General features: G+C 38.9%; 2 protein-coding genes across 2 annotated transcripts in view; one reads left to right on the top strand and one right to left on the bottom strand.

Annotated features, from left to right (window-relative positions):
- Window positions 1-26428, bottom strand: part of armc8 (armadillo repeat containing 8) — a 318657-nt gene that overhangs the window by 228226 nt on the left and 64003 nt on the right. The window lies entirely within an intron of this gene.
- Window positions 1-26428, top strand: part of kcnh3 (potassium voltage-gated channel, subfamily H (eag-related), member 3) — a 220959-nt gene that overhangs the window by 166307 nt on the left and 28224 nt on the right. The window contains exons 8-10 of the mRNA XM_022680490.2: window positions 4944-5327; window positions 16321-16520; window positions 18858-19107. Of these exons, the coding sequence (XP_022536211.2) occupies window positions 4944-5327; window positions 16321-16520; window positions 18858-19107 (834 nt within the window). The remainder of the gene's footprint in view (window positions 1-4943; window positions 5328-16320; window positions 16521-18857; window positions 19108-26428) is intronic.

Genomic DNA, 26428 nt, shown 5'->3' with positions numbered 1-26428 from the left:
ACTGCTTGAAATTCAGGACGCAGCATTCAGAAACAGAGTGAGGTCAGGAAGAGTCTCCTTTAAAATGAGGAAGGTCTATTAGAGATTACAATCATGCTTTAGGTTTATAAAGTTTTATATTGCTTTATGCAGTTTTAGAGTAAAAAAGAAAAGTAAAGAAGTTAACCGTGCGACAGGTTGAGCATAACTCAGTCTCTCGGATAACTTTTACCAAAGGCTTAGACATTAATTAATCAAATTAAATCACATCAAATTACCTACTCAAATCAATTTATGTAGCAATTTTTGCAATTAATGTCAAATAAAACATAAAACCAATTAAAAATGATAAGTTTCTTTGATTTTACCAAGTTGAAAACCAAGAGGAATCAAGCCATCAAACCAAGCTGAACTGCCTAAATTTTTGCACCAGGAGTGGCATAAAGTAATCCAAAAGCAGTGTGTAAGACTGGTGGAGGAGAACATGCCAAGATATATGAAAACTGTGATTAAAAACCAGGGTTATTCCACCAAATACTGATTTCTGAACTCTTAAACCTTTATAAACATGAGCTTGTTTTTTTTTTTTTGCATTATTTGAGGTCTGAAAGCTCTGCATCTTTTTTGTTATTTCAGACATTTCTCATTTTCTGCAAATAAATGTTCTAAATGACTTAAATATATTTATTTGGAATTTGGGAAAAATGTTTATTCGGTAGTTTATAGAATAAAGCAACAATGTTCATTTACTCAAACATATATCTATAAATATCAAAATCAAGGATTGTCAGGAGTGAAAATAGACTGTTGACGGGGTGTAAGATAGCAAAGAGCATCATGGTGCGCCTTGCACAGGGTGTACGATAGGGGGCTCATAACCCCCAACAACCAAAAGAGGCAAGCAGCGTAATAAATGTGTAATTACTAAGGATTTTTAAATTTTCTCATTAAATTAAGCAGTTGGTAGGTTTAGTGTATGAATAACAGTGCAGAATATGCGGAATGTTTTATGTTAGGAAACAAAACAGATATTTATCAGGGAGCAGCACAAACGGAGGTGTTTTAAAGGAGGCCTCATTAGTTCTGGGATGAGCTGCAGCTGAGCCTTGTGATGAGCCTCAGGTGAGGAGCAGAGCTTAGCCAAACAGCGCAGTGCGATGTGCAGACTCTGGAGTGATGTTGTACTGTTGTGCTCTGAATATGATCATCTTGGAAGTGAGCCATCAGAAGAAAACCTTCCCTGCATCCTCACCACAAAATTTAGCACTGCATGTTTCCAAAGAAACATCTGCCTGCCTGCCTGACTGTCTGTATGGGTCCTTCAGGCCAATGAAGAGACAAAACTGGATAGACATCAGTAGAGTAAGAGAATGAGAGAATTCTGTTAAATGCTGTGTTCATATATTTCAGTTTATAAAGCTAGTGATGGCTGCTGCAGTAACGGAACACATATACGACAATCATGAGTGGATGAAACGTCTCTAGTTCTATTGGTGTGTCTGACAGTGTAATGAGGTCAGCAGAAAGAATTGCTCTGATATGATATAAAATAACTGCAGATGTTAAATTAAAGTGCATAAATTTTCCGGAATTTTAAATTGATTTTGGCTTTTTGCCACCTACTTGGCATTTCCTTTTTCTCTATGGAAATTGGGTGCTATATATGTAAATCAGATACGAGGCAGAAAATACTAAGTGTGTGTGTGTCTGTGTGTGTCTGCGCGTCTGTGCGTGCAGGTGCCAGGTTCATACAGGGATGAAAGAGCCATGTATTGTCACTATCATAAAAAATAAACATTTGATAATGATGACGAGGGAAAGTATTATTCATGCTTTAGCAAGACCATGACATGTCAAAAGTCCTGGGACACTTGGAAATATGTAAAGTGTTCATGGAGTGTTACCTCCAAAGGGAAAAGCTCGGGAATGCCCCTAATACACCTGTATTAGTTGTGAGGTGTTGTCTTGTGATTGTCAAGGCAAAGTAACCCACAGATGACAGATAGTGATAGTATAGTAATGATCATGACCAGTGGCATCTGACAAGCCTAACTGTCCATGTGAACAGACAAGTGACTTATCATTAATCATGATTCCATCCACTCTGTGTAATGTACCAGTTCAGAGCATGTTGCTACCACCCCCATGTTTAACAGTCAGTGCAGTGATCTTAGTGCGGAATGCCTCCTTCGCCTCACCTTTACTTCACTAAACATGTTTATCTCAAACATGTTGTTAGACTTTACGTTCTGGAGTTTCCTCCAGAAGACTTTTAACTCTAGTAACTCTTATCTAGTAAACTTACTCTAACTGTGCAACAGAGGTGACGCTTGGTATTTCTTTCCTGTGGTGGTCCTGATGAGAGCCAGTTTCATCATATCATTTTTGATGGTCTTTGTGACTGCGCTTGACCCTACTTTTTAAATTCTTGACATTTTTTTCAATTAACTGACCTTCATTTCTTAAAGCATTTTTTTATTTTATTAGTTGAGTAGTTCTTGCCATAATATGGATTAGAACATTACTTAAATAGGGCTATTCACTGTATACCAACTCAACCTCTTCACAACTTTAAAACTGATGATGCCCTCAAACATTAACACTAAGAGAGAAAGAAATTCGAGGAATTAACTCTTGACATATTCAGCACAGCTGTTAACTGAAAGCCATTCCAGATGAATCTACCAAGCAAGAGGTGCCTATTTTAAATAATCTGAAATATAAAACATAACATGTTTTTTTTTCTTTATAGACTAGACAATGTTCAGTCTACATATCTATTTCTACAGTTTATCCAATATAAAGAATTGCTTTAAAATGGGTAAAACCTAAAAAAAATGGTGCCAGGATTTGAGTCGACAGCAGATGTTTTTGCTGCGTTGGTTAAAAATAGGCCGTATGTTTAGACAGGTGAGTGATGGACAAATAAGAGCGTGTGTGTGAGCGCATGCAATCTCCAAACCTTTGCCCTCAGCCTCTCTTTGTTTCTTCGTACCTGTCAGCTTGCAGCAGTAGGACGATGCTGTCAGAGCAGAGCCATATCTCCCAATATCACATCAGAGGTCTTGAGAGGGGCGCGGTCCTGCTGCTACTTCCTGCAGCTACAGTGCAGCAGTTTGACTGACAGCCCGAGTGAACACAGCAGAGATTGAAGGCCTGGGAAACAGATTTTAGCCAGAAGGGACAAACAGTTACACTCTTTTACAGAGGCTGCGCTGTGCTGGGAAAAGCATTCTGTAGTAAAGTATAAATAGAAACCTGACAGCTGAGCTATTTGAATTGTTGACCCTCTTAAATAGGCAGTGTAAAATGAGTTACGCTGCTACTTCACAAAATATAGTGTAATTGAATGCAATAATTTAGTTAAAGGTTGGTGTGAATCATGGTACACATGCTTTTTTGCATGCCTTTGCATTTCCACTTGGGTCTCAACTCCATCCATTTGTTTTTTGTGAATCAGTTGAAAGAGCTTGGTGTCAGGAGTCATATGCTTTTATGAGCTGTTTGAATAGCTCAGTTATTGTGAACTTGGTGATCAAATAAAGGAAAAACTCCAACGTTTTCAAGCAATAATCAGATTTCTACTTTGCATCCAGCCAAAAAAATCTGACTCTGACTGAATAGATGTAGATTTATAACCACGGACAGAGACTTTGACTCTAAACACTGAATATAGATGTGGATTCAGTACCTCGGACAGAGACTCTGACTCTAAACACTGAATATAGATGTGGATTCAGTACCTTGGACGGAGACTCTGACTCTGAACACTGAATATAGATGTGGATTCAGAACCAGGGACAGAGACTCTGACTCTAAACACTGAGTATAGATGTGGATTCAGAACCTTAGACAGAGACTCTGACTCTAAACACTGAATATAGATGTGGATTCAGTACCTTGGACAGAGACTCTGACTCTAAACACTGAGTATAGATGTAGATTCAGTACCAGGGACAGAGACTCTGACTCTAAACACTGAATATAGATGTGGATTCAGAACCAGGGACAGAGATTCTGACTCTGAACCCTGAGTATAGATGTGGATTCAGAACCTTGGACAGAGACTCTGACTCTAAACACTGAATATAGATGTGGATTTAGTACCAGGGACAGAGACTCTGATGCTAAACACTGAATATAGATGTGGATTCAGAACCAGGGACAGAGACTCTGACTCTAAACACTGAATATAGATATGGATTCAGTACCACAGACAGAGACTCTGACTCTAGACACTGAATAGATGTGGATTCAGAAGCAAAAACAGAGACTCTGACTCTAAATACTAAATAGATGTAGATTCAGTACCTTGGACAGAGACTCTGACTCTAAACACTGAATATAGATGTGGATTCAAAACCACGGACAGAAATTCTGACTCTGGCTTTCAGTTAACAGCTGTGCTGAACTTTCAAGTCAAGGATTCAACTGTCAAGAATTAATTACTTGAATGTGTTTAATGTGTCTGAGAGCATCAGTTGTAAAGTTGTGAAGAGATAGAGTTTGTATGCAATGAATAGCTCAATTTGAGTAATGTTCTAATCCATGTTATGGCAAAAACTACTCAACTAATTAAAAAGAATTAGAATGAAAAACAAACTTCAAGAAATCAAGTCAATCTGAAACATTTCAAGAAATCTTGAAAATATCCTCCTGTGCAGTCGATGATGAAACTGGCTCTCATTAGGATTGTCCCAGGAAAGGAAGAGCAAGAGTTACCTCTGTTGCACAGGAAAAGTTAATCAAGTTACCAGCATCAGAAAGCGCAAATTAACAGCTCCCCAGAGATAAGAGCACCTAAATGCTTCACATATAGAGTGAATATATGATTACTTATATACTGATGACTGGTACTGTATCATAAAGTGACCATTGACTTCTTTAAACCTTTAGAAGGCTCTTCAGGCATATTGCCTTGAATTCATGTATAAAGGTTGTTTGTCTCTCTCTCTCTCTTTAAGGTTGGCTTCATGAGCTGGCGAAGCGTCTAGGAACTCCGTACTTCCTCTCGCCGCTGACGGCACTCCTGCCCGACTCTCTGCAGGCCAGCTTCCTGGATGGACTGAGCGTTAACTCCACTCAGTGGAACTCCTCGAGTGCTGAAGCAGCTGTGCAGGAAACCGCGGTGAACTCCAGCCAGTGGAACGCGACAGGGGTGGGGCCGGCAGGCGGAGTCAGCACAGGGCAGGCGGGGTCAGTGCTGGGGGGCGGACCCTCGGTGAGAAGCTCCTACGTCACCTCGCTGTACTTCGCTCTAAGCAGCCTGACCAGCGTGGGCTTCGGCAACGTCTCGGCCAACACGGACTCGGAGAAGATCTTCTCTATCTGCACCATGCTGATCGGAGGTGAGGCTGCGGTGGTGCTGAGGGGGTTGCGTGGGGTCTGATGAGGCAGATGGTTTTTAGACCAGCTGATTTTTATTGGTCACTAAGATAAGTAGATAAGACATACCAAAGAAGACAATGGTACTAGTGATGTGGGGTTTTTAAGGAAGTTGGACCATTCCATTTTGAGGTTTATTGGCTGCTTGATTTAATGTGTCAATCAAACGGTCAATTCCTGTCAAAGAAAAAGCCCACCAATGTAAATCTTTAAGCTGATCATTCAGCCTAAATTCCATCTGAATATTCAATATCGAGCCGAGCTTGAAGGCAATGCTGAAAAGCTGACAACATTTCAATAAATTTAGATCAATTATGATCTAATAAGCTCACTTCATTGATCAGCTTTTCATCCATCACCCACAATGGATCTTCTTGTGATCACATTTTGTCATTGTACAGAGCTGAGCCAGGCTCCTCCTGTAAAATGTTAATTTTACATAGTGGATTTCTGGCATTTCATGGATTTTTTTTAAGTTACAGGTCATATACAGCTCTGGAGAAAAATAAGAGACCACTTAAAAATAATGAGTTTCTTAGATTTTACCAAATTGAAAACTCAATTCAAGCTAAAATGCTTGAATTTTTGCATGGGAGTGGCTTAAAGTTCAAAAGCAGTGTGTAAGACTGGTGGAGGAGAACATGTCAAGACGCATGAAAACTGTGATTAAAAAACAGCCATTCTCAACACATCTAATGTTTTTTTAGTTTAAAGAACCACTGAGGAACCTCCTTTTTAAAATAGTCTAGTTTGAAAACACTGTTAATGTTTTAAAACCATAATTTCCTCACTTTAGCCAAAACTAAGCTAAAAAAAAAAACAGCTAAAAAACAATATAGTGGGGCATATAATGGCAAGAGGATTGTTGTCTTGCTGCATGACCCGCCTTCTCTTAAGATTCAGTTCATGGACAGATCTCTTGATATTTTCCTTTAGAATTCTCTGATATAATTCCGAATTTATTGTTCCATCCAGTCCCAGATGCAGCAAACCAGGCCCAAACCATAATACTGCCACCACCATGTTTCACAGATGAGATACGGTTGTTATACTGGAATGCAATGTTTTCCTCTCTCCACACATAACGCTTTTCATTTAAACCAAAAAGTTCTATTTTGGTTTCATCCATCCACAAAACATTCTTCCAAAAGCCTTCTAGCTTGTCCATGTGATTTTTATCAAACTGCAGGCGAGCAGCAATGTTCTTTTTGGAATGCAGTGTCATACTCCTTGCAACCCTGCCATGCACACTCCATGTTCTCCTGATGGTGTGCTCATGAACATTAATATTAGCCAATGTGAGCGAGGCCTTCAGTTGCTTAGAAGCTACCCTGGGGTTCTTTGTGACCTTGCCGACTATTACACACCTTGCTCTCGGAGTGATCTTTGTTGGTTGACCACCCATGGGGAGGGAAACAATGGTCTTGAGGTCTATTATAGGTATATTTTATATCATAAGGGCCCTTTTAATGCAGTGCTGTTTGTTCGAACATGAAAAGCAATACCCCTTCCTTTCTTTCCCTCTCTCTCCCTCTCTCTGCAATCGTGTCTCTCACCCTGTGCTCTCTATGAATAATACCTGGACATCTCTGAATGGTGCTCGACCTGCACAGGGAGCACAGTAATGGTCTCAGTCTGCTATCGCCTCTATTTTTAACAACTAGTACAAATAGAAAAGGGCTATATTTTCACTTCCTGTGTTTCAAAATCTTTTCAGGGTTCAGATGAACCAGGATGAAATATAACAATGGTTAGTTGTTTATTTCTTTTATATGCAATGGAACAATAAGAAAAAAGCAGGGTAAAAACCCCAACTTCCCCCGTAATCTGCTCCGCCCCCTCCCAACATGTGGATTTCTCGGTCCAGTCCCTAACAAACTCTGGAGTAGTTTGCTTGTGGTGAAAGCGAATTGAGCTAAACTGCTGACAAGGCGCAGTTTAATCTGATATATTATACAAATAATATACTGCTATGAACAAACGCTCTCTTTGCTGCTCCATGCTGTTTACATGCACAGTAATGTGCAGCGTTCACTGCTCACAGCTGCACGACTGCACTGCACATTCCATTGAAAACACTGTTTGAAAGTGCAGCATCAAATTTTCAGCATTCTGTGTTAAAGCAGCTTCACTATATATTTAAAACACATTAGAACACAGAATCTTCTCACTATATTTATTTTCTTGCCAATGTGCTCGCGTGGTTTATTGGTGCACATTGTGGTGCATTTAGGTTTATGCCTGTGTGAAACCAAACCAAAGAGAGAGAGAAAACTCTCCAAATAAAGAACTTATCAACTGATCCGGACCAGAAAAACCAACTACAGCTGTGAAAATGCACTTTTATACTCAGCAAATAAAATTCTAATTCAGTAATCTGAGATGTTTACAAAAAGGTAAAAAAAAAAAAAGATTCATCTATCCAATTTATCCTGCATTATTTATTCCAGAGCCCCACATTGGCTTTATCTTCCCTCGAACATATAATTGAAACCAATAACATAAATATAACTGCATTTTACATTTCTTACATTTATTCTTTTATTTATATTTAAATATCCACTAACTAATATTAAAATAATTGCATTTAAAATGTCTTACATTCTTTTTTAATTTTACATTCAAATGTCCACTATAAAAAACTTACATCTTAAGAGGAACCAGTGCGATTAATCGCAATTAATCACCGAATATTGTTGTGATTAATCAGATTAAATGTTTTTATCAATTGACACCACATATTTATAGTAAATTGATATTCTTATGATGCATGAATGTGCTGTAATATTTCTCCACAGTAAATTACTATAATTATACAATCCTTTATTTGCATCCTTTTGTCTGTTAATTTACAGTCAAATTTAAATGATTTTTAAAATTTTGGCCATTATTGCTTATGTCATCTATTTCTTAACTTAATTTACAGTAATAATTCAATAATGGCGATTGGAGGAGCCATGGTCATGTGATCATGTCCTGTAAACAGACCTGCTTTGGCTTTTAAAAGTGATTTATACAAGTGCTCATAAGAAAGGTTTTTTTTTTTGGAAGACTGCATTAGCGTCAAATCAGACTAATGGTTTAAAGGGGTGGCTGGGGTCGCACGGTATGCTAAAGAAATGCTAAACAGGTGTCATGAAATAAGTGTGTGTTTGGTGCACTTACAAAAACACACACACACACACACTGAGCTGTCTGCTCTCTGGTCATTATGCTAAAGACTGCTGGCTGTGTGTTATGTCATGCAGCATTACCGGTGCTTCATAGCCCAAAGTCATTTGAATATTCGGTAATCTCATTAACTGTTCCCGCCCCCTGCAGCTGCCCTCATGAATATGCAAAAGCGTACACTTTTGTTGTCTCTCTTCCTAGAGCCAAGAGTGTGAGAATCACAATTGACACTGATTTGGAAAGGAGAAATCTGGGTTGAAATAGGGTGAAATAGTGAAACGTGATAACACATGATGATGAACTTTGGATGATTATCCCAACTTTGTATACCCCCAGCGTTTTAAAATACAGCACTTTTATCTGATGCTCCCAAAAGGTTTACAATGCTAGTGATAGGGGCATAGCACTGCCCATGCAAAGAAATTACTATTTAAATTAAACACCATTTCTATTTCCACAGAATTCATTTTTGCAATCTGTTTTCCTAGCCTACCAATTCGTTTCTGATCTTCTGTCAACTTAATGTGACTTAATTTCAAGATGGCGGCACCCAGAAAACTACCTGAAGGTATTAAGTCTATAAACAGTGTTTTAAATAAACTACCTGTACACTTTCAAAGCTCTCAGTGCCTCATGTTAAATATTAGGGTGCTCAGAATTCTACCAATGAAGTGTGACTTCAATACTTTGAGTTTGTTAATAGTGTAAAAATAGTGATTTCTTAGCATGACCAACGATATGCCCCTATCACTAGCATTGTAAGCCTGTTGGGAGCATCAGCTAAAAGTGCTGTATTTGAGAATGCTGGACATAAATGGAGGTGGGCTATTCGACAAAAGTCAAAACTTGTTGTACTTGTTATCATGTTTCACTACACCCCAAGTTTATTTTAAACTGGAGTTCTCCTTTAAGTTCTAGGTAGTCGCTAGGCAATTGAATAGTACAGGTACAAGTACTAGGACATTATTTTTGTTAAAGATGGTCAAACATGTTAAGACAAAAAAAACAGTACATTAATAAGATTAAAAAAATTAAATAAACTATTGGTCTTCATTACAGGCTTTTATTACAGGATTAGTATAGGCTTTGGCAGCCCAAAATTCACCACCATTTTTATTTTTACCACAATGAAGCTGGATGTCAAGACTATCACCCTCTTTTGCACCATCCACCCCTCTATCAATCTCTTTATTAAGATGATGAGCAACTGCTAAGAAAATAAAAAAAGCAGGTCACAATTTAATGCTACCACCACCAAGCTTCACATTTTTGGACAGTGTTTTTAAGCAGTGGGCAATATTAGGTTTATGCCATGTGTAGTATTCTGAATATAATCTAGAGGAAGATGGATGGTCACAAGCCATCAAACAAATCTTGGACTGCTTGAATTTGTATTTTTTTTTATTTTGCACCAGGTGTGGCAACCAAGAGCAACCAAAAGCAGTGTGTAAGACTGGTGGAGAGCATATCAAGAGTTGAAATAAAAAATCTAGGTTATTCCACCCAATATTGATTTCTGAGCTCTTAAAACAGTAGTATTATTATTTCAAAATGAATATGAACTGAAAGGTCTGAAACCACTGCACTGCATCTTTTTCATTCAATTCTTATTTTCAGCAAATTAATGCTCTAAATGACAATGGAAATGTTATCAGTAGTTCATAGTATAAAACAATGTTCATTTTACTCAAACAGAGGACTGCATATATGTGTTTATCACTAAGCAACATGCAGTAAACAGCAAACAATAAACGGATGGTTTATTTTTACCTCCCTGTGTAGCTCTAAACCTTATTGCATAATTGGTTCCTTGGACTACAATTCCCATAGGACTACACTTCCTGCTGTGCTGCGTTCCTTATTACACAACATTTTCCATCACAGCTGCAGCTCTCGCGCTGGAGCGCACTTCTCCAATCCACAGCAGCTATTAACCTCAGCATCCCATCATCTGCGTTCCCATTCACACCCTGCTTTCTTTACACATCTGTTCCCATTAAACCGCCGTTCCTGCGGCCGCTTTTCCCATTAGACCACATCATTTATTGATCCTGCCATTTCCCTGTAGCGCGAGCTCGCCTTTGCCTCACACTCACACGCTCCTCATCACACACACAGCCGCTGATTGCTAATGATGAGATAAATAGTTAAACACCATTTGTGTGTACGGCACTCTGATTAACTGAATGAATTTCATTATAAACTCTTAAAAACTCCATAGGCCTACTTATATGAGGGAGCATAACCATAAAAATCGAGCTCTATCTTATTCTAGAAAAAAAAAGCTAAATATAATATATAGATACACTGAAATATGCACAGTGCATTATAGAAACTGAATTGATTTGAACTGAATTGATTTAGCATGAGTAAATTCAGTTTGAATATATTGTCATCTGGCCCGTCATCTGGGTTGTTTGAATTATAATAAACGATAATGAAAAAAAAAAAAAGAAATAAAATGCTTCTCTGACAAGCTTTTGTTTACATTCCTTCCCTTTCTCTCTGCTGCGCTCGGCGTAACTTTAGTTTCTGCCCATTTTTGGGCTCCCAATCTCCTTATAAGGGCGTGTTTTTTCCCCGGCTGTGGCCCAATTCACCACTCAGGTCAGCGGTAGTGTATTGCACCGCGACCCTGTTGACACGGGTTCGATTCTGCGTGAGGAGCTGTGTGTTTATGTATTTATTTAATTTTTCCTTTCTTCTTGGATTTACCTGCTTTGAGATCAACTGTTCTGCAATTGGGTTCAACAACCCTCTGGGCTGGAGAGCTACTAGTCTGTGGCACTCCATCCCATTACACTTCATTTTCCAAAACAGAATTTTTTTTTTTGTGGCCCGCCACATAATGGCTTGGAAAATATCTTATAAATATCTTATGTTATAAACTTAATTGCCGACCCATGTTATAAGCATTAGAAAACGTATGTAAGGAAACATTGATAAAAATATGTACTGTATATATTGAGATATACAGTACATATCTATATCAAGGTTCCATATCTGTATCAAATTCCCAATACATGTCCAGGGGGGAGATTGATTTTTTTTTTATTTTAGTTTCAATGTAAAGATCAGTATCAGACAGTGGTTCAATTAGTGTGCTGTTTAAACCCCTCCCAATAAAGGGGAGTGTTTTACTAATTAGTTATTAAAGCTACTACTGTTCTGATTAGATAAAAATTTGCATTTTCTTTTATTTAGATTTTATAAATAGAATACTGTGATTTTATACTATTTCCTATTTTTGTTTTATTTCAACAATCACAATATACTCAGACTGCCAGATAGTGTGATTTGTGATTTAAATTCTCTTAGAAAATTAGACCATTACACTAAAGTAGCCCCTGAAAAAAGTACATTTAGAAAATGATCAGAAAATAAACCAGTGGTCTTAATTACAAGGTTTTATTACAGGATTACTACCGCCATTATTAATTTTACCAGAATGAAGCAAGATGTCAAGACTATCACCCTCTTTTGCACCATCCACCCCTCTATCAATCTCTTTAATAAGATGATGAGCAACTGCTAAGAAAATAAAAAAACATGTCACAATTTAATGCTACCACCACCAAACTTCACATCTTTGAAACGAGAAGCGTCATTTAAATTCTCCATAGTCCAGTGGTGATGTACTTAACACTTAAAATCTATCTTTACACTATCTTTATGCTTGGCTTTATGTTTGATGATGCTCACAGCTCACATGCAACCATTCAGCCATTGGAAACCCATGCCACGAAGCGCATAACACTCAATGATTGTGCTGATGTTAACGCCAGGAGGTCTGAAGCTCTGGAGTTTTGAATGTTTGAAAAATGTATGCATCCATTATATAGGCCCTTTAAAGGTCAGACTCTGGCAGATCCAGGCGTATGTTCTGATAAGTGGATAATTAGTGGGTGAAAACCACCCAACCACTAATCACGACTGCATGAAAAGCCTCTGGTCGTGCAGGAGCTACATATTTTCGAAAGACTAAGATTTTCTATGGAGAAAAACCTGGTCAAGCCAGCTCACTCTGATCTGTTTCAACACTTAGCCAAGTCACATGACCTGCAGTGAGTCAGAAGCACAAGCTACAGCAGTGACTTTTGACTGCTCCTGCCTCAGGACTCACATTTGTCCTTTATCATTACATCACGATTCAGCAGCAATTCAACCTTCCAGCGCTTCAAATTTATTTCAGAAATGATCTTCACAGAGTAAAAATGATTAGAGTTTTATTCAGTGATGCCTCTGGCCTTCTTTTATGTCTTTAGCTTAGGAAAAAAAACATATTTTGTCCTTATTTTATTCTTTATTCCAAAGCCAAATAGTTCAATTATGCCAGACGTCATATTCACTTGGGGCTGGTTTTTATCTTTGATTTAAAGAGTGACAGAACTACACTAAAGTAATAGAGTACAATAAAGTAGTTTCAAGTTAACTCAACTTATTTCTGTACAATATTGAGTTGAGCCTCAAAAACATAAGTAAATGCAGCTGAAAAACTAATCTGAAACATCCTTATTACTCTTAGGCCAAATCCCATTTCCCATTTTGCACCCCTACCTTTATTCACAAGGGAGTTACAAGGGAAAGGGGTGAAATTCTTCCCCTAAGGAACTGGATCAATCCTCCATGCACCTGATACAGATACAGCTCTGGAAAAAAAATAAAAGACTACTTAAAAATTATGAGTTTCTTTGATTTTATCAAATTGTAAACCTCTAGAATATAATCAAGGGAAAGATGGATGATCATAAGCCATCAAACCAAGCTGAACTGCTTGAATTTTGCACCAGGAGTGACATAAAGTTATTCAAAAGCAGTGTGTAAGACTGGTGGAGGAGAACATGCCAAGATGCATGAAAACTGTGATTAAAACCAGGGTTATTCCACCAAATATTGATTTCTGAACTCTTAAGACTTTATGAATATGAACTTGTTTTCTTTGCATTATTTGAGGTCTGAAAGCTCTGCATCTCTTTTGTTATTTCAGTGATTTCTCATTTTATGTAAATAAGTGCTCTAAATGACTATATTTGTATTTGGAATTTGGGAGAAATGTTGTTGGTAGTTTATAGATTAAAACAACAATGTTCATTTTACTCAAACATATACCTATAAATAGCAAAATTAGAGAAACTTATTCAGAAACAGAATTGGTGTCTTATTTTTTTCCAGAGCTGTGTAAAGCAATGGACAGTACAGCAACCTAACAGGTGGTGCTGAAAGAACCTGAAATTAGCATATATTTATTGTATTGTATTTTTCCAGTCTACCTTAAATGCCTCGGCCTTCTGTCGCATCATTTAAGGTGGAATAGGAAAGGCAGAAGAAGAATAAAATGGCCATAAAACATTGAACCTACACATCAAACTATGGTAATATAGTGGTTATCATCATTTTTAATAAGCGAATCTTCATCTTTCTATACTCTTTCAATCTACGATGTGATTGGTCTAAAATGATTCAATGGCTACACATTTTTCAAATAATGCACCAATCAATAAAATATGACACCCTTAAAGAACTATGCAAGAGCCTTAGGTCATTATGCCCAATACTAAAACATCTATTACAGGTGTATAAAGCGTGTCAGCTATTAAGTTAGGACTGGGAAATTAATTAAAAATGAATAATAATCGAGGTCAGATTTCCAATGTTCCAACATCTAGAGTAAAACCTTCTCAGAAAAGTACAGGCTGTTTCTGCATGAGAGGAGGAGCAAACTCTTTACTAATACAGATGATTTGATAAAAAAAAACGCCAAATATGGACATGGACTGATAGGCTCCGCCCCTGAGCAGGCTGTTATAGTGGACAGTGTGATGGGCGTGTGGATGTGTGTGTGCTTAAGGAAGGTAAGGAAGTGATTTTTGGGGCTATGAAGGGGGAGAGAAGAGGTCTGGCTACACCTGACACACACACACACACACACATACACACACACACATACACACACGCACATACACACACACACACACACACATTTCTAAATCTGCCACCAAGCCTAAGCACTAAGGGCCATTACTGTCGCAGCCAGCTGACAGCTGCTGAGCCACCCACACCTAAATCACACACACACACACACACACACACATGAACTCACTCAAACGAACACACACACACACACACCTACACAAATGTAGAGGCACAATTTTAGCACACAACAGGCAGAGGCCTGCAACACGTAGGTATATATATAAACATGCAGCTTATTACCAAAGCTAGGAAACCAGCAGACACACACTGCTAATTATGCAATGCAGCCCATAGCAGTACAACACCTGTCTATCTGTCTCTCTCACACACACATACACACACACACACACACACATATACACACACATCCCACCCAGCATCAACTGTAGCACTCTATTTCTGTACAGAGAGATCTGAAGGCTGTAACAATTATTTATTTATTTATTTTACAGTATAAATTATTATTGCTTGAGGAACTTCTATGGTATAGGCTATATATATTCACTGACAAAAAAATATTAGGTACCAAGAAGGAGCTATCTTACACCCTGCCAATAGTCTATTTTGCATCGATTTGATAGCAAAGGTGCTTGTGAATATACAGTATCTGCTTGGTTGTGAAGTGAGGAGTGTTCAGGTAAATTTTTGGTGTATTGCTACCTCAGCAACGAAAAACACAGGTGCGCCACTGACCGAAAACAACCTAGACAGACTTTAACAGTCAGATGTTCATTGCTATCTTGGCAGCGAATTGTGAACACAGGCCCAAAATGTCTGTACATCACCAATTACGCACCCATAGACATGCAGTCGTGCACAAACCCATAGTGTGTGCCTCTTGGCAGCTATTCAAACTTTTACATCAACAATAAACACACTGATTGGTTTATTTAATAAATAAATATAATATGGAATGAAATCATTAAGTTCGTCTGCTCGTGCAATGAGTTGGTTCGAGTTGCAATGATGACTGAAACACTGAAGAGAGAGTGTGTGTGAAAGAGAGAGAGAGAGAGAGAGAGAGAAAGAGACAGAGAACAAAGTCATTGTAAAGTCATTAGCCTGCTGTCTACACAAATAGATGATAGAATGAGAGATGTCAGATTGGAACAAGACAGCAGGACAGAACGTTACATAAGAATCCGGTCTCTACCAGAGCGAAGGGAACATTAATCTCTTTGGATCTTCTGCTTTACTTAAACTGCCTTTCATTTCCTAGTGATCACTCTGAACTGTACACTGTGGGTGCCAGCAACTATCAATTGCTGGATCACGCTGCTTTGGAATCAGCAGCCAGAGTCAGAGAGAGCACAGTGGGCAATGCTCTCTCTGGGTGGGTAGATTGAGCTCTTTAATGGCTTTTTTCCCTACATTACTTTTACTTTTCTACTTTAAGTAGTTTTGAAATCAGTACTTTAACACTTGAGTAAAAAGCTTGAGTTGATACTTTAGCTTCTACAGACGTATTTTAAACCCTAGTATCTATAGTTCTACTTGAGTAATGAATGTGCACACTTTTGATACCTTTTGGAATAGAGTAGGTGGAACCACAAACATCATTTTCTTGCCCTAACCTTAACCCCTAATCAGCCAATAGGAGTAAACCTTTGACACGCTCACTACTAACACCTCATCTAGTGTAACATGGAAATAAATGGAACAAATGGAAATGTTGTTTTGAACAGGAGTCTCAACCAACCAGTTGGTGGAAACTGGAAAAAAAAACTAAATCTGTCTCTGTTTCCAGTTTCTAGTTGATGTTTCTAAAAGTATGACCTCACCTTTTCCCCATGTGTGTTTATGTGTGTCCAGCACTGATGCACGCTGTGGTCTTCGGTAATGTAACGGCCATCATCCAGCGCATGTACTCGCGTCGCTCGCTCTACCACACCCGCACCAAAGACCTGAAGGACTTCATCCGCGTGCACCGGCTGCCCAAGGCCCTGGAGCAGCGCATGCTGGAGTGCTTCCAGACCACGTGGTCCGTCAACAACGGCATCGACGTCAGCGAGGTGAGTCTTTTCTGCAGGTTCTGCACTTATTTTCTGTTTCTCTGACTGGTAGAAATATTGGAAACACTTTACTTGGATGGTCCATTATAGATGCCTCAAGGATGTTTAAATGACATTCAACTAACATCCAACTGAATGTCTATTGAACGCAACTTAACCCTAAGTTAGAACTCTATAGAACTTAACACTAATTCTATCCTCAACCATTAATAAATTCTAAAACCTAAAACAAATCCATTAATTACCTTAATCTAAAACTTAAAACTAATTCCAAACCTAGTTTTAAAATGTTAAGATTAGAGTTGAGGTTATAGTTGCATCATTTACTTTCACCTTAGAGTTCAGTTGCCTTTAACAGACATGCAGTTGAATGTTAGTTGAAAATAACAGTTGAGCACCTATGAGGTATCTAAAATGGACCATGCAAATAAAGTGATACTAAAATATCTATCTGAAAATATCCATCTGGAACATGACTGACTTTCAACATTGAAACGTGTTTGATGATTTTTTTTTTATTATTATTATTTCTAAACCCTTTACTATTGTTCCTTTGTCTCTCTTTTTGTCAGATGTGACTCACTTCTTATGCTTTTTTGTTTCTATCTTTAGAATCTACTGTAGCATAGCCTAGCTTATTGTCTATCACCTTTTCCTTATCTCTCACTTTATCTCTGCTATCACCTGCTCTATATTCCTCACCTTCACCTCCATTCTCACATAATCAAGTTGCCTTAATGACTCTCTCTCTCTTTCTCTCTCTCTCTCTCCTGTTCTCATTTCACACCCTGTCTTTATTTCTACAGGTCTCTCTGTAAATTCATCTTCTTTTATTTATGGTGCTTTCCTGAGTCTAATGAACCTCAATCAAACCTCTCACATTTCTCTCTCTCTCACACAAAAGAATTGGCCCCTCTAGATCACAAAAACATTAATCTATTGGCAGCATGACTAATGTCAGGTGTGAGCTACAGGGGTATAAAGCCCTCCACCATTGATCTGTGGAGCGGTGAAACTGTGTTCGCTGGAATGAAGGTGCTTCATCATGTACTTTTGGGATGAATTGGGGAGTTGGGGATAAAGTGCTGTGGAGATCACCCAACATACAACTGACTAATGACTAATGTTCTTTCACTGAGTGCAATCAGATCCTCACAGCAATGCTCCAAAAGTGAATATGTACTCCAACAAAAACAGGATAAAATCTTTTTTTAGTACCATTGTTTTAAGAAGAAAAATGAATAAGCAAGAGTGTCAATGCTTTTGTCTATATAATTTATAACCTATATCAATCTCCCTTTTTCTTCTTGGTAAACAATTGACTCGACATTTGCACATTTTGTCACCTTAAACCCACAACTCTTAATGTATTTTAGTGAGACCAACAAAAAGTAGGACATAACTGTAAAATGGAATGGACGTTATACAAAAAGGGGAAAAAATTGAAAAAACTTCCCACTGTGAAATATGGTGGTGGGAGCATCATGCTGGTCTTCAGAAGAGGCAGATAAGCTGGTCAGAGATAATGAAAATATGGATGGAGCTAAACACAGGGCAATCCTAGAAAAAAAACCTATTGGAGACTGCAAACGACTTGAGACTTTAAAGAAGATTCACTTTCCAGCAAGACAATGACCCTAAAATACAGCCAGAGCTAAAGTCAAATGGTTTAGATCAAATAATATATTACTGTGTTATTATAGTTAAAATGGCACACTCAAAGTCCTGACCTAAATCACATTGATCATCTGTGACATGAAAATTGCTGACGCTCTCCTTCTATCCAACCTGGCTGAGCCAAAATCTCAGTCTCTAGATGCACAAAGCTGGTAAAGACATACCAGGGGGACTGAATACTTTTGCACATTGTGCTTTATAGATAATTGTTTGACCAAAATTTTGCAAATCTTTTTTTTTTCGTTTCACTTTACCATTTGATGCTACTTTGTGTTGATCTATCTCTTAAACTCTCAATAAAAATACATTTATGTTGGGCTGTGAATGGTCCAACAGAGTAAGGTGTTGACACTATATTTGTGAGATTACTGGTTCAAATCCTGGTCATGCAGCTTTCCATCAGCTTGCCACCAGAGTGCACAATTGGCCTTGCTCTCTCTGGGTGGGTACATGGCGCTCTTTCCCCTCATCACTAGTAGGGTGATGATCAAGTGAAGGCATCCCTAAAAGGACCATTTGAAGCACCTTCATGTTCAGGGGTTTCACTAAAAGAAATAAGGGTCTAGCATAGAGCCCTGTGTGATACCGGTGAATGAGCTTAATGTCTCTCTTTCTCTCTCTCTCTTTCTCTTTTTCTCTCACACTTTCTTCTCCTCTCAGCTTCTGAAGGACTTCCCTGATGAACTGCGGGCTGATATCGCGATGCACCTGAATAAGGAGCTGCTGCAGCTGCCTCTGTTTGAGTCAGCGAGTCGTGGATGCCTCCGTTCACTCTCCCTCATCATTAAGACATCCTTCTGCGCTCCTGGAGAGTTCCTCATTCGCCAGGGGGATGCCCTGCAGGCCATCTACTTTGTCTGCTCCGGGTCCATGGAGGTCCTCAAGGACAACACTGTACTGGCCATACTGGGTGAGTTACTCCACTGTAATAACTCTTATTGGCTTAGTTAGAGCTTTCACAGGTTTGTTAATGGAGGAAATAATGCTAAAATTCATTCATTCATTCACTTATAGACCAGTAAAAGCACTGACAGTGTAAGGATTCCAGAAGGGGAATAAGATGTTGTCCTCTCACAGTTGTTGTCATTATTACATGTGATCCTGGGGTCTGTGGCATTTGCGTGTTTCGCCATTGACCACATGCTGGGGACCACTGATGTATATTCACTCCTGCTTTACAAGGGTAGTCTCCAATCTATCTGTATGGGACTACATCAGAAGCGACAATGGTGCACATGGATACTTCAACACAAATTAGGATTTCCTTTTCTTCGTGCTCTTGGTTTGCCCACACACAGTGCCCTGGACCTTTATTCAAAGCTGAGGCCATGACGTCATAGAGTCATCTAAGCTAGGTTGCCCCCTGGAGAAGAGAGGGGGTAGGGGCTCAGTAGTAGACCTGGGTATCAACGCCACAACCCTGTGAGCAGCCACCCGATCTTCTTACTAACCACTGAATCACCCCTGGAGTCACATCTCCAGGTCCTCCTGATCTTTCTAAACCTCCCATTGGTCATTCTGCTCCCAGCCTTCAGTGAAATCCAGCCAAATATGCCATATCTTGTTTGGTTTCCATTTTTGTCAGCAGGTTCTTGCTGTTTGGTCTAGACTAGCACTTAATGGCCTCTTTTCCACAGCAGGGCCGAATGGTAGCTATGGCCATGCTGTGTTGTTCCAAAGACTGGTTCCATTAGACTCGTTACACTTTCTTTTTCTCTTTGGCAGGACCAAGACCAGGAGGTGCACAGCATCTCATAATCATTTTGTGAAAGTTGCTATGTCTGGACTCAAATCTTTTAAATTTTAAGGTCATTCAACCCCCAAAAAAATTCAGAACTTTGAAAGTGTCTACAAGTGCAGTTGCAAAGACCATCAAAAAATGATGAAACTGGCTCTCATCAGGACCACCACAGGAAATTAACAGCCTCAGCTATGGCCATGCTGTGTCAGTCTAAAGCAGACCTATTAGACTGGTTATTGTTGTTTTTTCCATTTGGCAGGACCAGGAGTTGCAAAGCACCTCGTAATCAATTTACCACCCTGATTTTACTTAAATTTATGAAAACTAAATCAAATACATAATAAAAAGCTTTGTACATACTCTCAGTCAGCATTTTCTTAGTCATCTTTATAAAATAGAGAGACGTGGAACAGGTTTGAACTTGTCAAGAGTTAATTACTTGAATTTCCTGCTCCTCTTAATGTGTTTGAGAGCATCAGTTGTAAAGTTGTGAAGAGGTAGAGTTGGTATACAGTGAATAGCTCTATTTGAGTAATGGTCGAATCCATATTATGGCAAGAAATGCTCAACTAAGTAAAGAAAAAAAAGTCAACCTGAAAAAAGACCATCAAAAACCTTATGATGAAGAACAGGACTGCCTCACGAAAGGAAGACCAAGAGTTACTTCTGCTGCACAAGGCAAGTTAATCAGAGTTACCAGCCTTAGAAACCACAAGTTAACAGCACCCCAGATAAGAACACCTTATTTACAGAGTATTTTGGTTTGTTTAACACTTTTAAGTTACATAATTTCTTATGTGTTCCTTCATAGTCTGAAGTTTACTTCAGTTATGACAGTAATGATGTGTGGGCTTACCTACAGGTTTAATGAGTTAAAATCCTTAGAAAGCAGCTCAAAGAGTTCCTATTTGCTGACTTTGGAAAGTAGGACATTGTTTTACTGAAATACTGGAACTAACAGTACCTCTCCAGCCTTTTTTCACTTGTTTCTGAGTGTATTAGACATTTATAGAATAATAAAAGGTGCTCAACCACAGGCACGTCTTCAAATAGACGTGTTTTGGGGGAAATCAATGCAAATAAATGGAAATTAAATCAGAAGCAGCTCAACTTTCCTGCTGAGATCAGTTTACATTCTCGTGGATTTTAGCAGTTACTAGATACACTCAAACTCCTGGATCCACTTCAGTCAGTTGTGTTTGACGTAGCGCTCAGTATTACCTGCAGCTCAGATTGAGAATGATGTACATAGCATGCTGGGATGCTGATGTGACCCACTTGCTGTCTGACTGGAGTAAAGGAGCATGAATGACAGGGTTTTAAGTCGTAAAACGAAATAAAAGAAATGCTTTAGTCAGGTGTACTTCTTTTACAGAAAACAAGAGAAAAAGCAGCAACCGGCTCTGGATTCTGTTTCTTTACCTATATCATTTCCTGTCATCCTTCCAATCGTTATCTGTGTCGTACTTACAGTATGTGGAAATGTGGAATTCTACAATTACCTCCACCAAATGTCATTGGAAAGGTAGATAGTGTCCAATGCACTGGTTTGAATCCTGGTCATACAGCTTGCCATCAGCTGCCGGAGCCCTGAGAGAGCACAATTGGCCTTGCTCTCTCTGGGTGGGTAGATGGTGCTCTTTCCCCTCATCACTCCTAAGGGTGATGTCGATCAGCACAAGGCATCTGTGAGCTGATGTATCGGAACTGAGTAGCTGCGCTTTCCTCCGAGCGAACTGTGATGCTACTCAACAATTATGCATCTGCAGCATTTCAAAAAGAGGAGGCACATGTGCTAGTTTACACTAAAGGGGATCCAAACTGATGTAAACTATATGCTTGTGGGTAAAAATTACAGCAAGAAGCCGCAGGTCACAATTTCCACAACATTTCCACCCACTGCACTGCTGTCCACTGTGGGTGGTAATGCATTTTATGATGTGTTCCCAGTGGGAACGTGACACTGTGGCCTCACTCATTTGATACAGTAACACCTTACAACTTATACAGGAGCGGGCATTTCCAAACCATCTCCTGAGGTAACTCTTAATGATGAATTTGCGTACTGCTGTCCTGTAACTTGTGGCATGTCTAAAGATATATACATTACGTTATTATATTAAGTATTTAACTTTATATACTTTCATTAGTAAGAATTTGATTTTATTAAGAAGCAAGAGCATATATAGTGAAGGAAACAACTATTTGATCCCTTGCTGATTTTTTTTACGTTTTTAAACCCACAGACAAACTGGTAGGTTAATTTTAACAGTGATAGAAAAAAAAAATTCCATAAAATCACATTGTATAAGTTATATAAATTGATTTGAATTTTGCAATGAGAAATAAGTATTTGATCCTTCTGGAAAACAAGACTTAATACTTGGTGGCAAACCCCTTGTTGGCAAGCACAGCGTCAGACGTTTTTCTTTTTTCTTTTTTGAAGATTATGATGAGGTTTGCGTAACGTCAAGAGGAATTTTGGTCCACTCCTCTTTGTAAATCATCTCTAGATCATTAAGATTTTGAGGCTTCAGCTCCCTTCATAAGGTTTCTATGGGATTAAGGTCTGGAGACTGGCCACTGGCCACCCTTTGCTATATGTTTTGGGTCATTGTCATGCTGGAAGACCCAGCCACCACCCATTTTTAATACCGTTGCAGAAGAAATGCTGTGAAGTAATCCTTAATCCAACATCAGATTCATCTAGACCCCATGTTCAGTGTAAACCCAAAAGAGGCCCATGTTTAACCCCTCCTGGTCCAATCACTGACATCCATACGTGTGACCAACATGGAACCTGTGGATAAAAACTGTCTGGTTCCCAGTTGAGCTACACAAACAGTCCCCATATGTTATCTGGAGAGCTAGATTGACCTCTGAACTGAAGCTGTGTAGACTGAGACTACAGCTGCAGTAAGGCTGAGTGTGTACTCTGACTGAAGAGAGGTGTGAGGCATCATTAGGACTCAGGTCACACAGTGAGTGTTTACTGTGCTCGCTGGTGTCTCCCACCACTCGACTGTCAGCCAGCGACGGTGTGTGTCTCACAAATCAGGACCACTTAGCAATTAATTCAACAGAGGAAACGATTCCGTCGTACACAGACAGACATAATGAAGCCTTCTGATATTAACATTCCTCCCACCTGCCAGCACCACTCTACCCCCGTACACCGACAACCGTGCACACACACACACACATATACACACACACACATATACACAAGTACAACTACCGGTATACACAGACAGAATAAACTGCTGCTATTTAAACCTCAGAATGTTTAATGTTTTTAAATTGTTCTAAATTGGTACTCTTAGTCAAATCTCTCTCTCTATCTCTCTCTCTCTCTCTCTCTCTCTCACACACACACACACACATAAAGCTATATATACACACATCTATACCCAAGTACATTTATATACACACAGACTAAACTTCTGCTGTTTAAACCGCAGAACCCGGAATGTTTCATGGTTTTAAATTGTTCTAAATTGGTACTTTTAGTCAAATATTTCTCTCTCTCTCTCTTTCTCTTACACACACACACACACACACACACACACACATATATACTCCAGTACAACTATATACACTCAAAATAAATTGCAGAAACCAAAATGTTTCATGTTTTTAAATTGTTCTAAATTGGTTTTCTTAGTCAAATATCTCTCTCTCTCTCTTTATCTCTCTCTCTCTCTCTCTCTCTCTCTCTCTCTTACACACACAGCTATATATATATACACACCTATACTTAAGTACAACTATATACACAGAATAAACTGCTGCTGTTTAAACTTCAGAATGTTTTATGTTTTTATATAGTTCTAAATTGATACTCATTTAAATCTCTCTTCTCTCTCTTTTTCTCTCTCTTTTTCTTTTTCTCTGTCACACACACACACACACACGCACACACACACAGCTATATATACACATACCGATACTCAATTACAACTATATACACACAGACTAAGCTGCTGCTATTTAAACTGCAGGAACCAAAATGTTTTACGTTTTAAAATTGTTCTAAATTGGTACTCTTAGTTAAATTTCTCTCTCTCTTTCTCTGTCTTTCTCTGTTTTTTTTCTCTCTCTCTCTCTCTCTCTCTCTCTCTCACACACACACACACACACACACACACACTTACAGACAGACACACTCTCATGCAGGCTGTGATTTTACTAAACAAACCTCATCCACCCACCATCTCCTCTCACAACTGTCTTGAAGGCACTCCTACATCATTTTCAGCTCTACTGAACATTAAATACCTCTCTCCCACTCTGAACCTCTCTCTCTCTCTCTCTCTAGCTCTATTTTTCACTCTCCCTCTCTTTCTCTCTCTCTCTCTCTCTCTCTCTCTCTCTCTCTCTCTGTTTAGCTCGCTTTCTGAGGCTGGTGTTTTTGCTGTGTCTGTATTATTCTGGTTAATTGTGTAAGCTATCTGTGTGTAGCAGCTGTAATGTGTATGTGTGTGTGTGTGTGTGTGTGTGTGTGTGTGTGTGTGTGTGTGTCTTGCACACTGTTTATCCGAACCCACCACAGTGTGTTATGTGCATGTGCTGGAGAGATTAGCATCAGTGAAAACAATGTGGATTGTCAGTGGAGCTTTTTTACACTGCAGTGAACATGCATTTCCTAACCCGCTATATACTGTATATTTACAGTCATTCATAAAAAAATAATAATGCACCATGAATGAGTTGTTGGAGTAGAATGAAGCTTTATGTGTGTGAATGTAATGACAAAACATGTGATAAGTGACTTTAATATTACAGTGAATGAATATAGTGGTTGCAAAAGTATTCATACCCCTTGAACATCAAGATTTTAAGCCATAGACCAACATAATTTGAACTAGAATGAAAATGATACTTGGTTGGATGGAGAGCATCTGTGAACAGCTATTTTCATGTCTTGGCACAGATGTTTAATGGGATTTAGGTCCGGACTTTTGACTGAGACATCATTTTTTACTAAAGTGGGCTTTTGTCACACCATGAAGTAACTAGCTATGTAATAAACTAACTAAGTAATTATCCATGATGTGACACTAATCTTAAATTAACTGTAATCTTTAATTGTGTAACTTTACTGACACTGAAGAACATGAACATGAAGGTTGTAAAATACCGTAATAAGTGTCACTGAAGAAAACAGCAGCAGACAAAAACTTCACAGCATGAGGAACCAATGATAGAAACCCAAAAAGAAAACTCCCTGAAAGCATGAGGAGAAAGCTTGAGAATGAGGAACGTGTCAAGAGCATGAGAAAGAACCTTTAAGAGAAAACAAGACTCAAATAAGAAATTCCTTGAAAGTATGATGAGAATCCTCTGAGAGAAACCAAGACTCATAAAATGAAACTCAAAGAAAGGATAAGGAGAATCTTCTGAGAAAAAACAAGACTCAAAAAATGAAACTCAAAGAAATCATGAGAAGAATCCTCTGGGAGAAACCAAGACTCAAGAAAATGAAACTCAAAAAAGCATGAGGAGAATCCTCTGAGAAAAACCAAGACTCAAAAAATTAAACTCAAAAAAAACATGAAAAGAATCCTCTGAGAAAAACCAAGACTCAAAAAATGAAACTCAAAGAAAGAATGAGGAGAATCCTCTGAGAGAAACCAAGACTCAAAAAGGAAACTCCATTTGATTGCATTCTTGTGTAATCACAAGAGGTGAGATCTTTGGTGACATCAGATAGTTATGTTAGATGGTCAGTTCAGGATGACAAGCACCATTTCAACTCCCCTGTAAATTCTATAAAAAAAACTGGTTGGAGCTGCATCTTTCCAAGAACACAGTTCTCCACTGCTCCACAGCTTGATGCTGGTAGGCTTCATAACCCTGTAGACCTTGCTTGACATTGGACATTATTGGTCATTGACCTTAGGCTCATGTGCTCTCGTTCTTCAGGCAGCTGTTTTGTATGTAGATTGCATGTGTCAGCAGTGGGTGCACCTTCACGTGGATGAACACTTTTGGGCATTGGGGGAATAAGGGGGCTGCAGTCAGGAAGCTCATTACAGGTCTTGACAGCTGAAGACAGATGGGATGGTGGACAATTCATTAACGTCTCCAGGGCGTCGTGGTGAGGCCTTTTCATTTCCATGCCTGTGCTCGATAAACCTATAGTGCAGGGTGCCATTGAGTGTGATGTGATGGCTTCCATTTCTCCTCAGAATTGACATGTAGAGCACTCTTGATGGAGAGCATTCCCTATCTGAATGTTATTGGATTGTGAAGGTCATACACTCTCCACAGGTCTCCACAGTACCTGCTGACAGTCAGCTATTGTACGGCTGTCTGTATCGCTTGGCTGGACAGATTGAAGGCTGGAAACAGGACTCCTGGTGCTCTTTAATAGTTAACACTCTGTGTTACACTCTCTCTCTTGTGACTGGGTTTACAGTAAGGGCAGTGTCACTCCATGATTGGCCTACTTGTTGGAGGAAGCCAATTCCCCCTCTTTGACAGGCCA

The sequence above is a fragment of the Astyanax mexicanus genome, chromosome 11 (genome assembly GCF_023375975.1).
Source record: "Astyanax mexicanus isolate ESR-SI-001 chromosome 11, AstMex3_surface, whole genome shotgun sequence".
Taxonomy (NCBI): domain Eukaryota; kingdom Metazoa; phylum Chordata; class Actinopteri; order Characiformes; family Acestrorhamphidae; genus Astyanax; species Astyanax mexicanus.
This window is presented reverse-complemented; position numbering and strand designations above follow the sequence as displayed.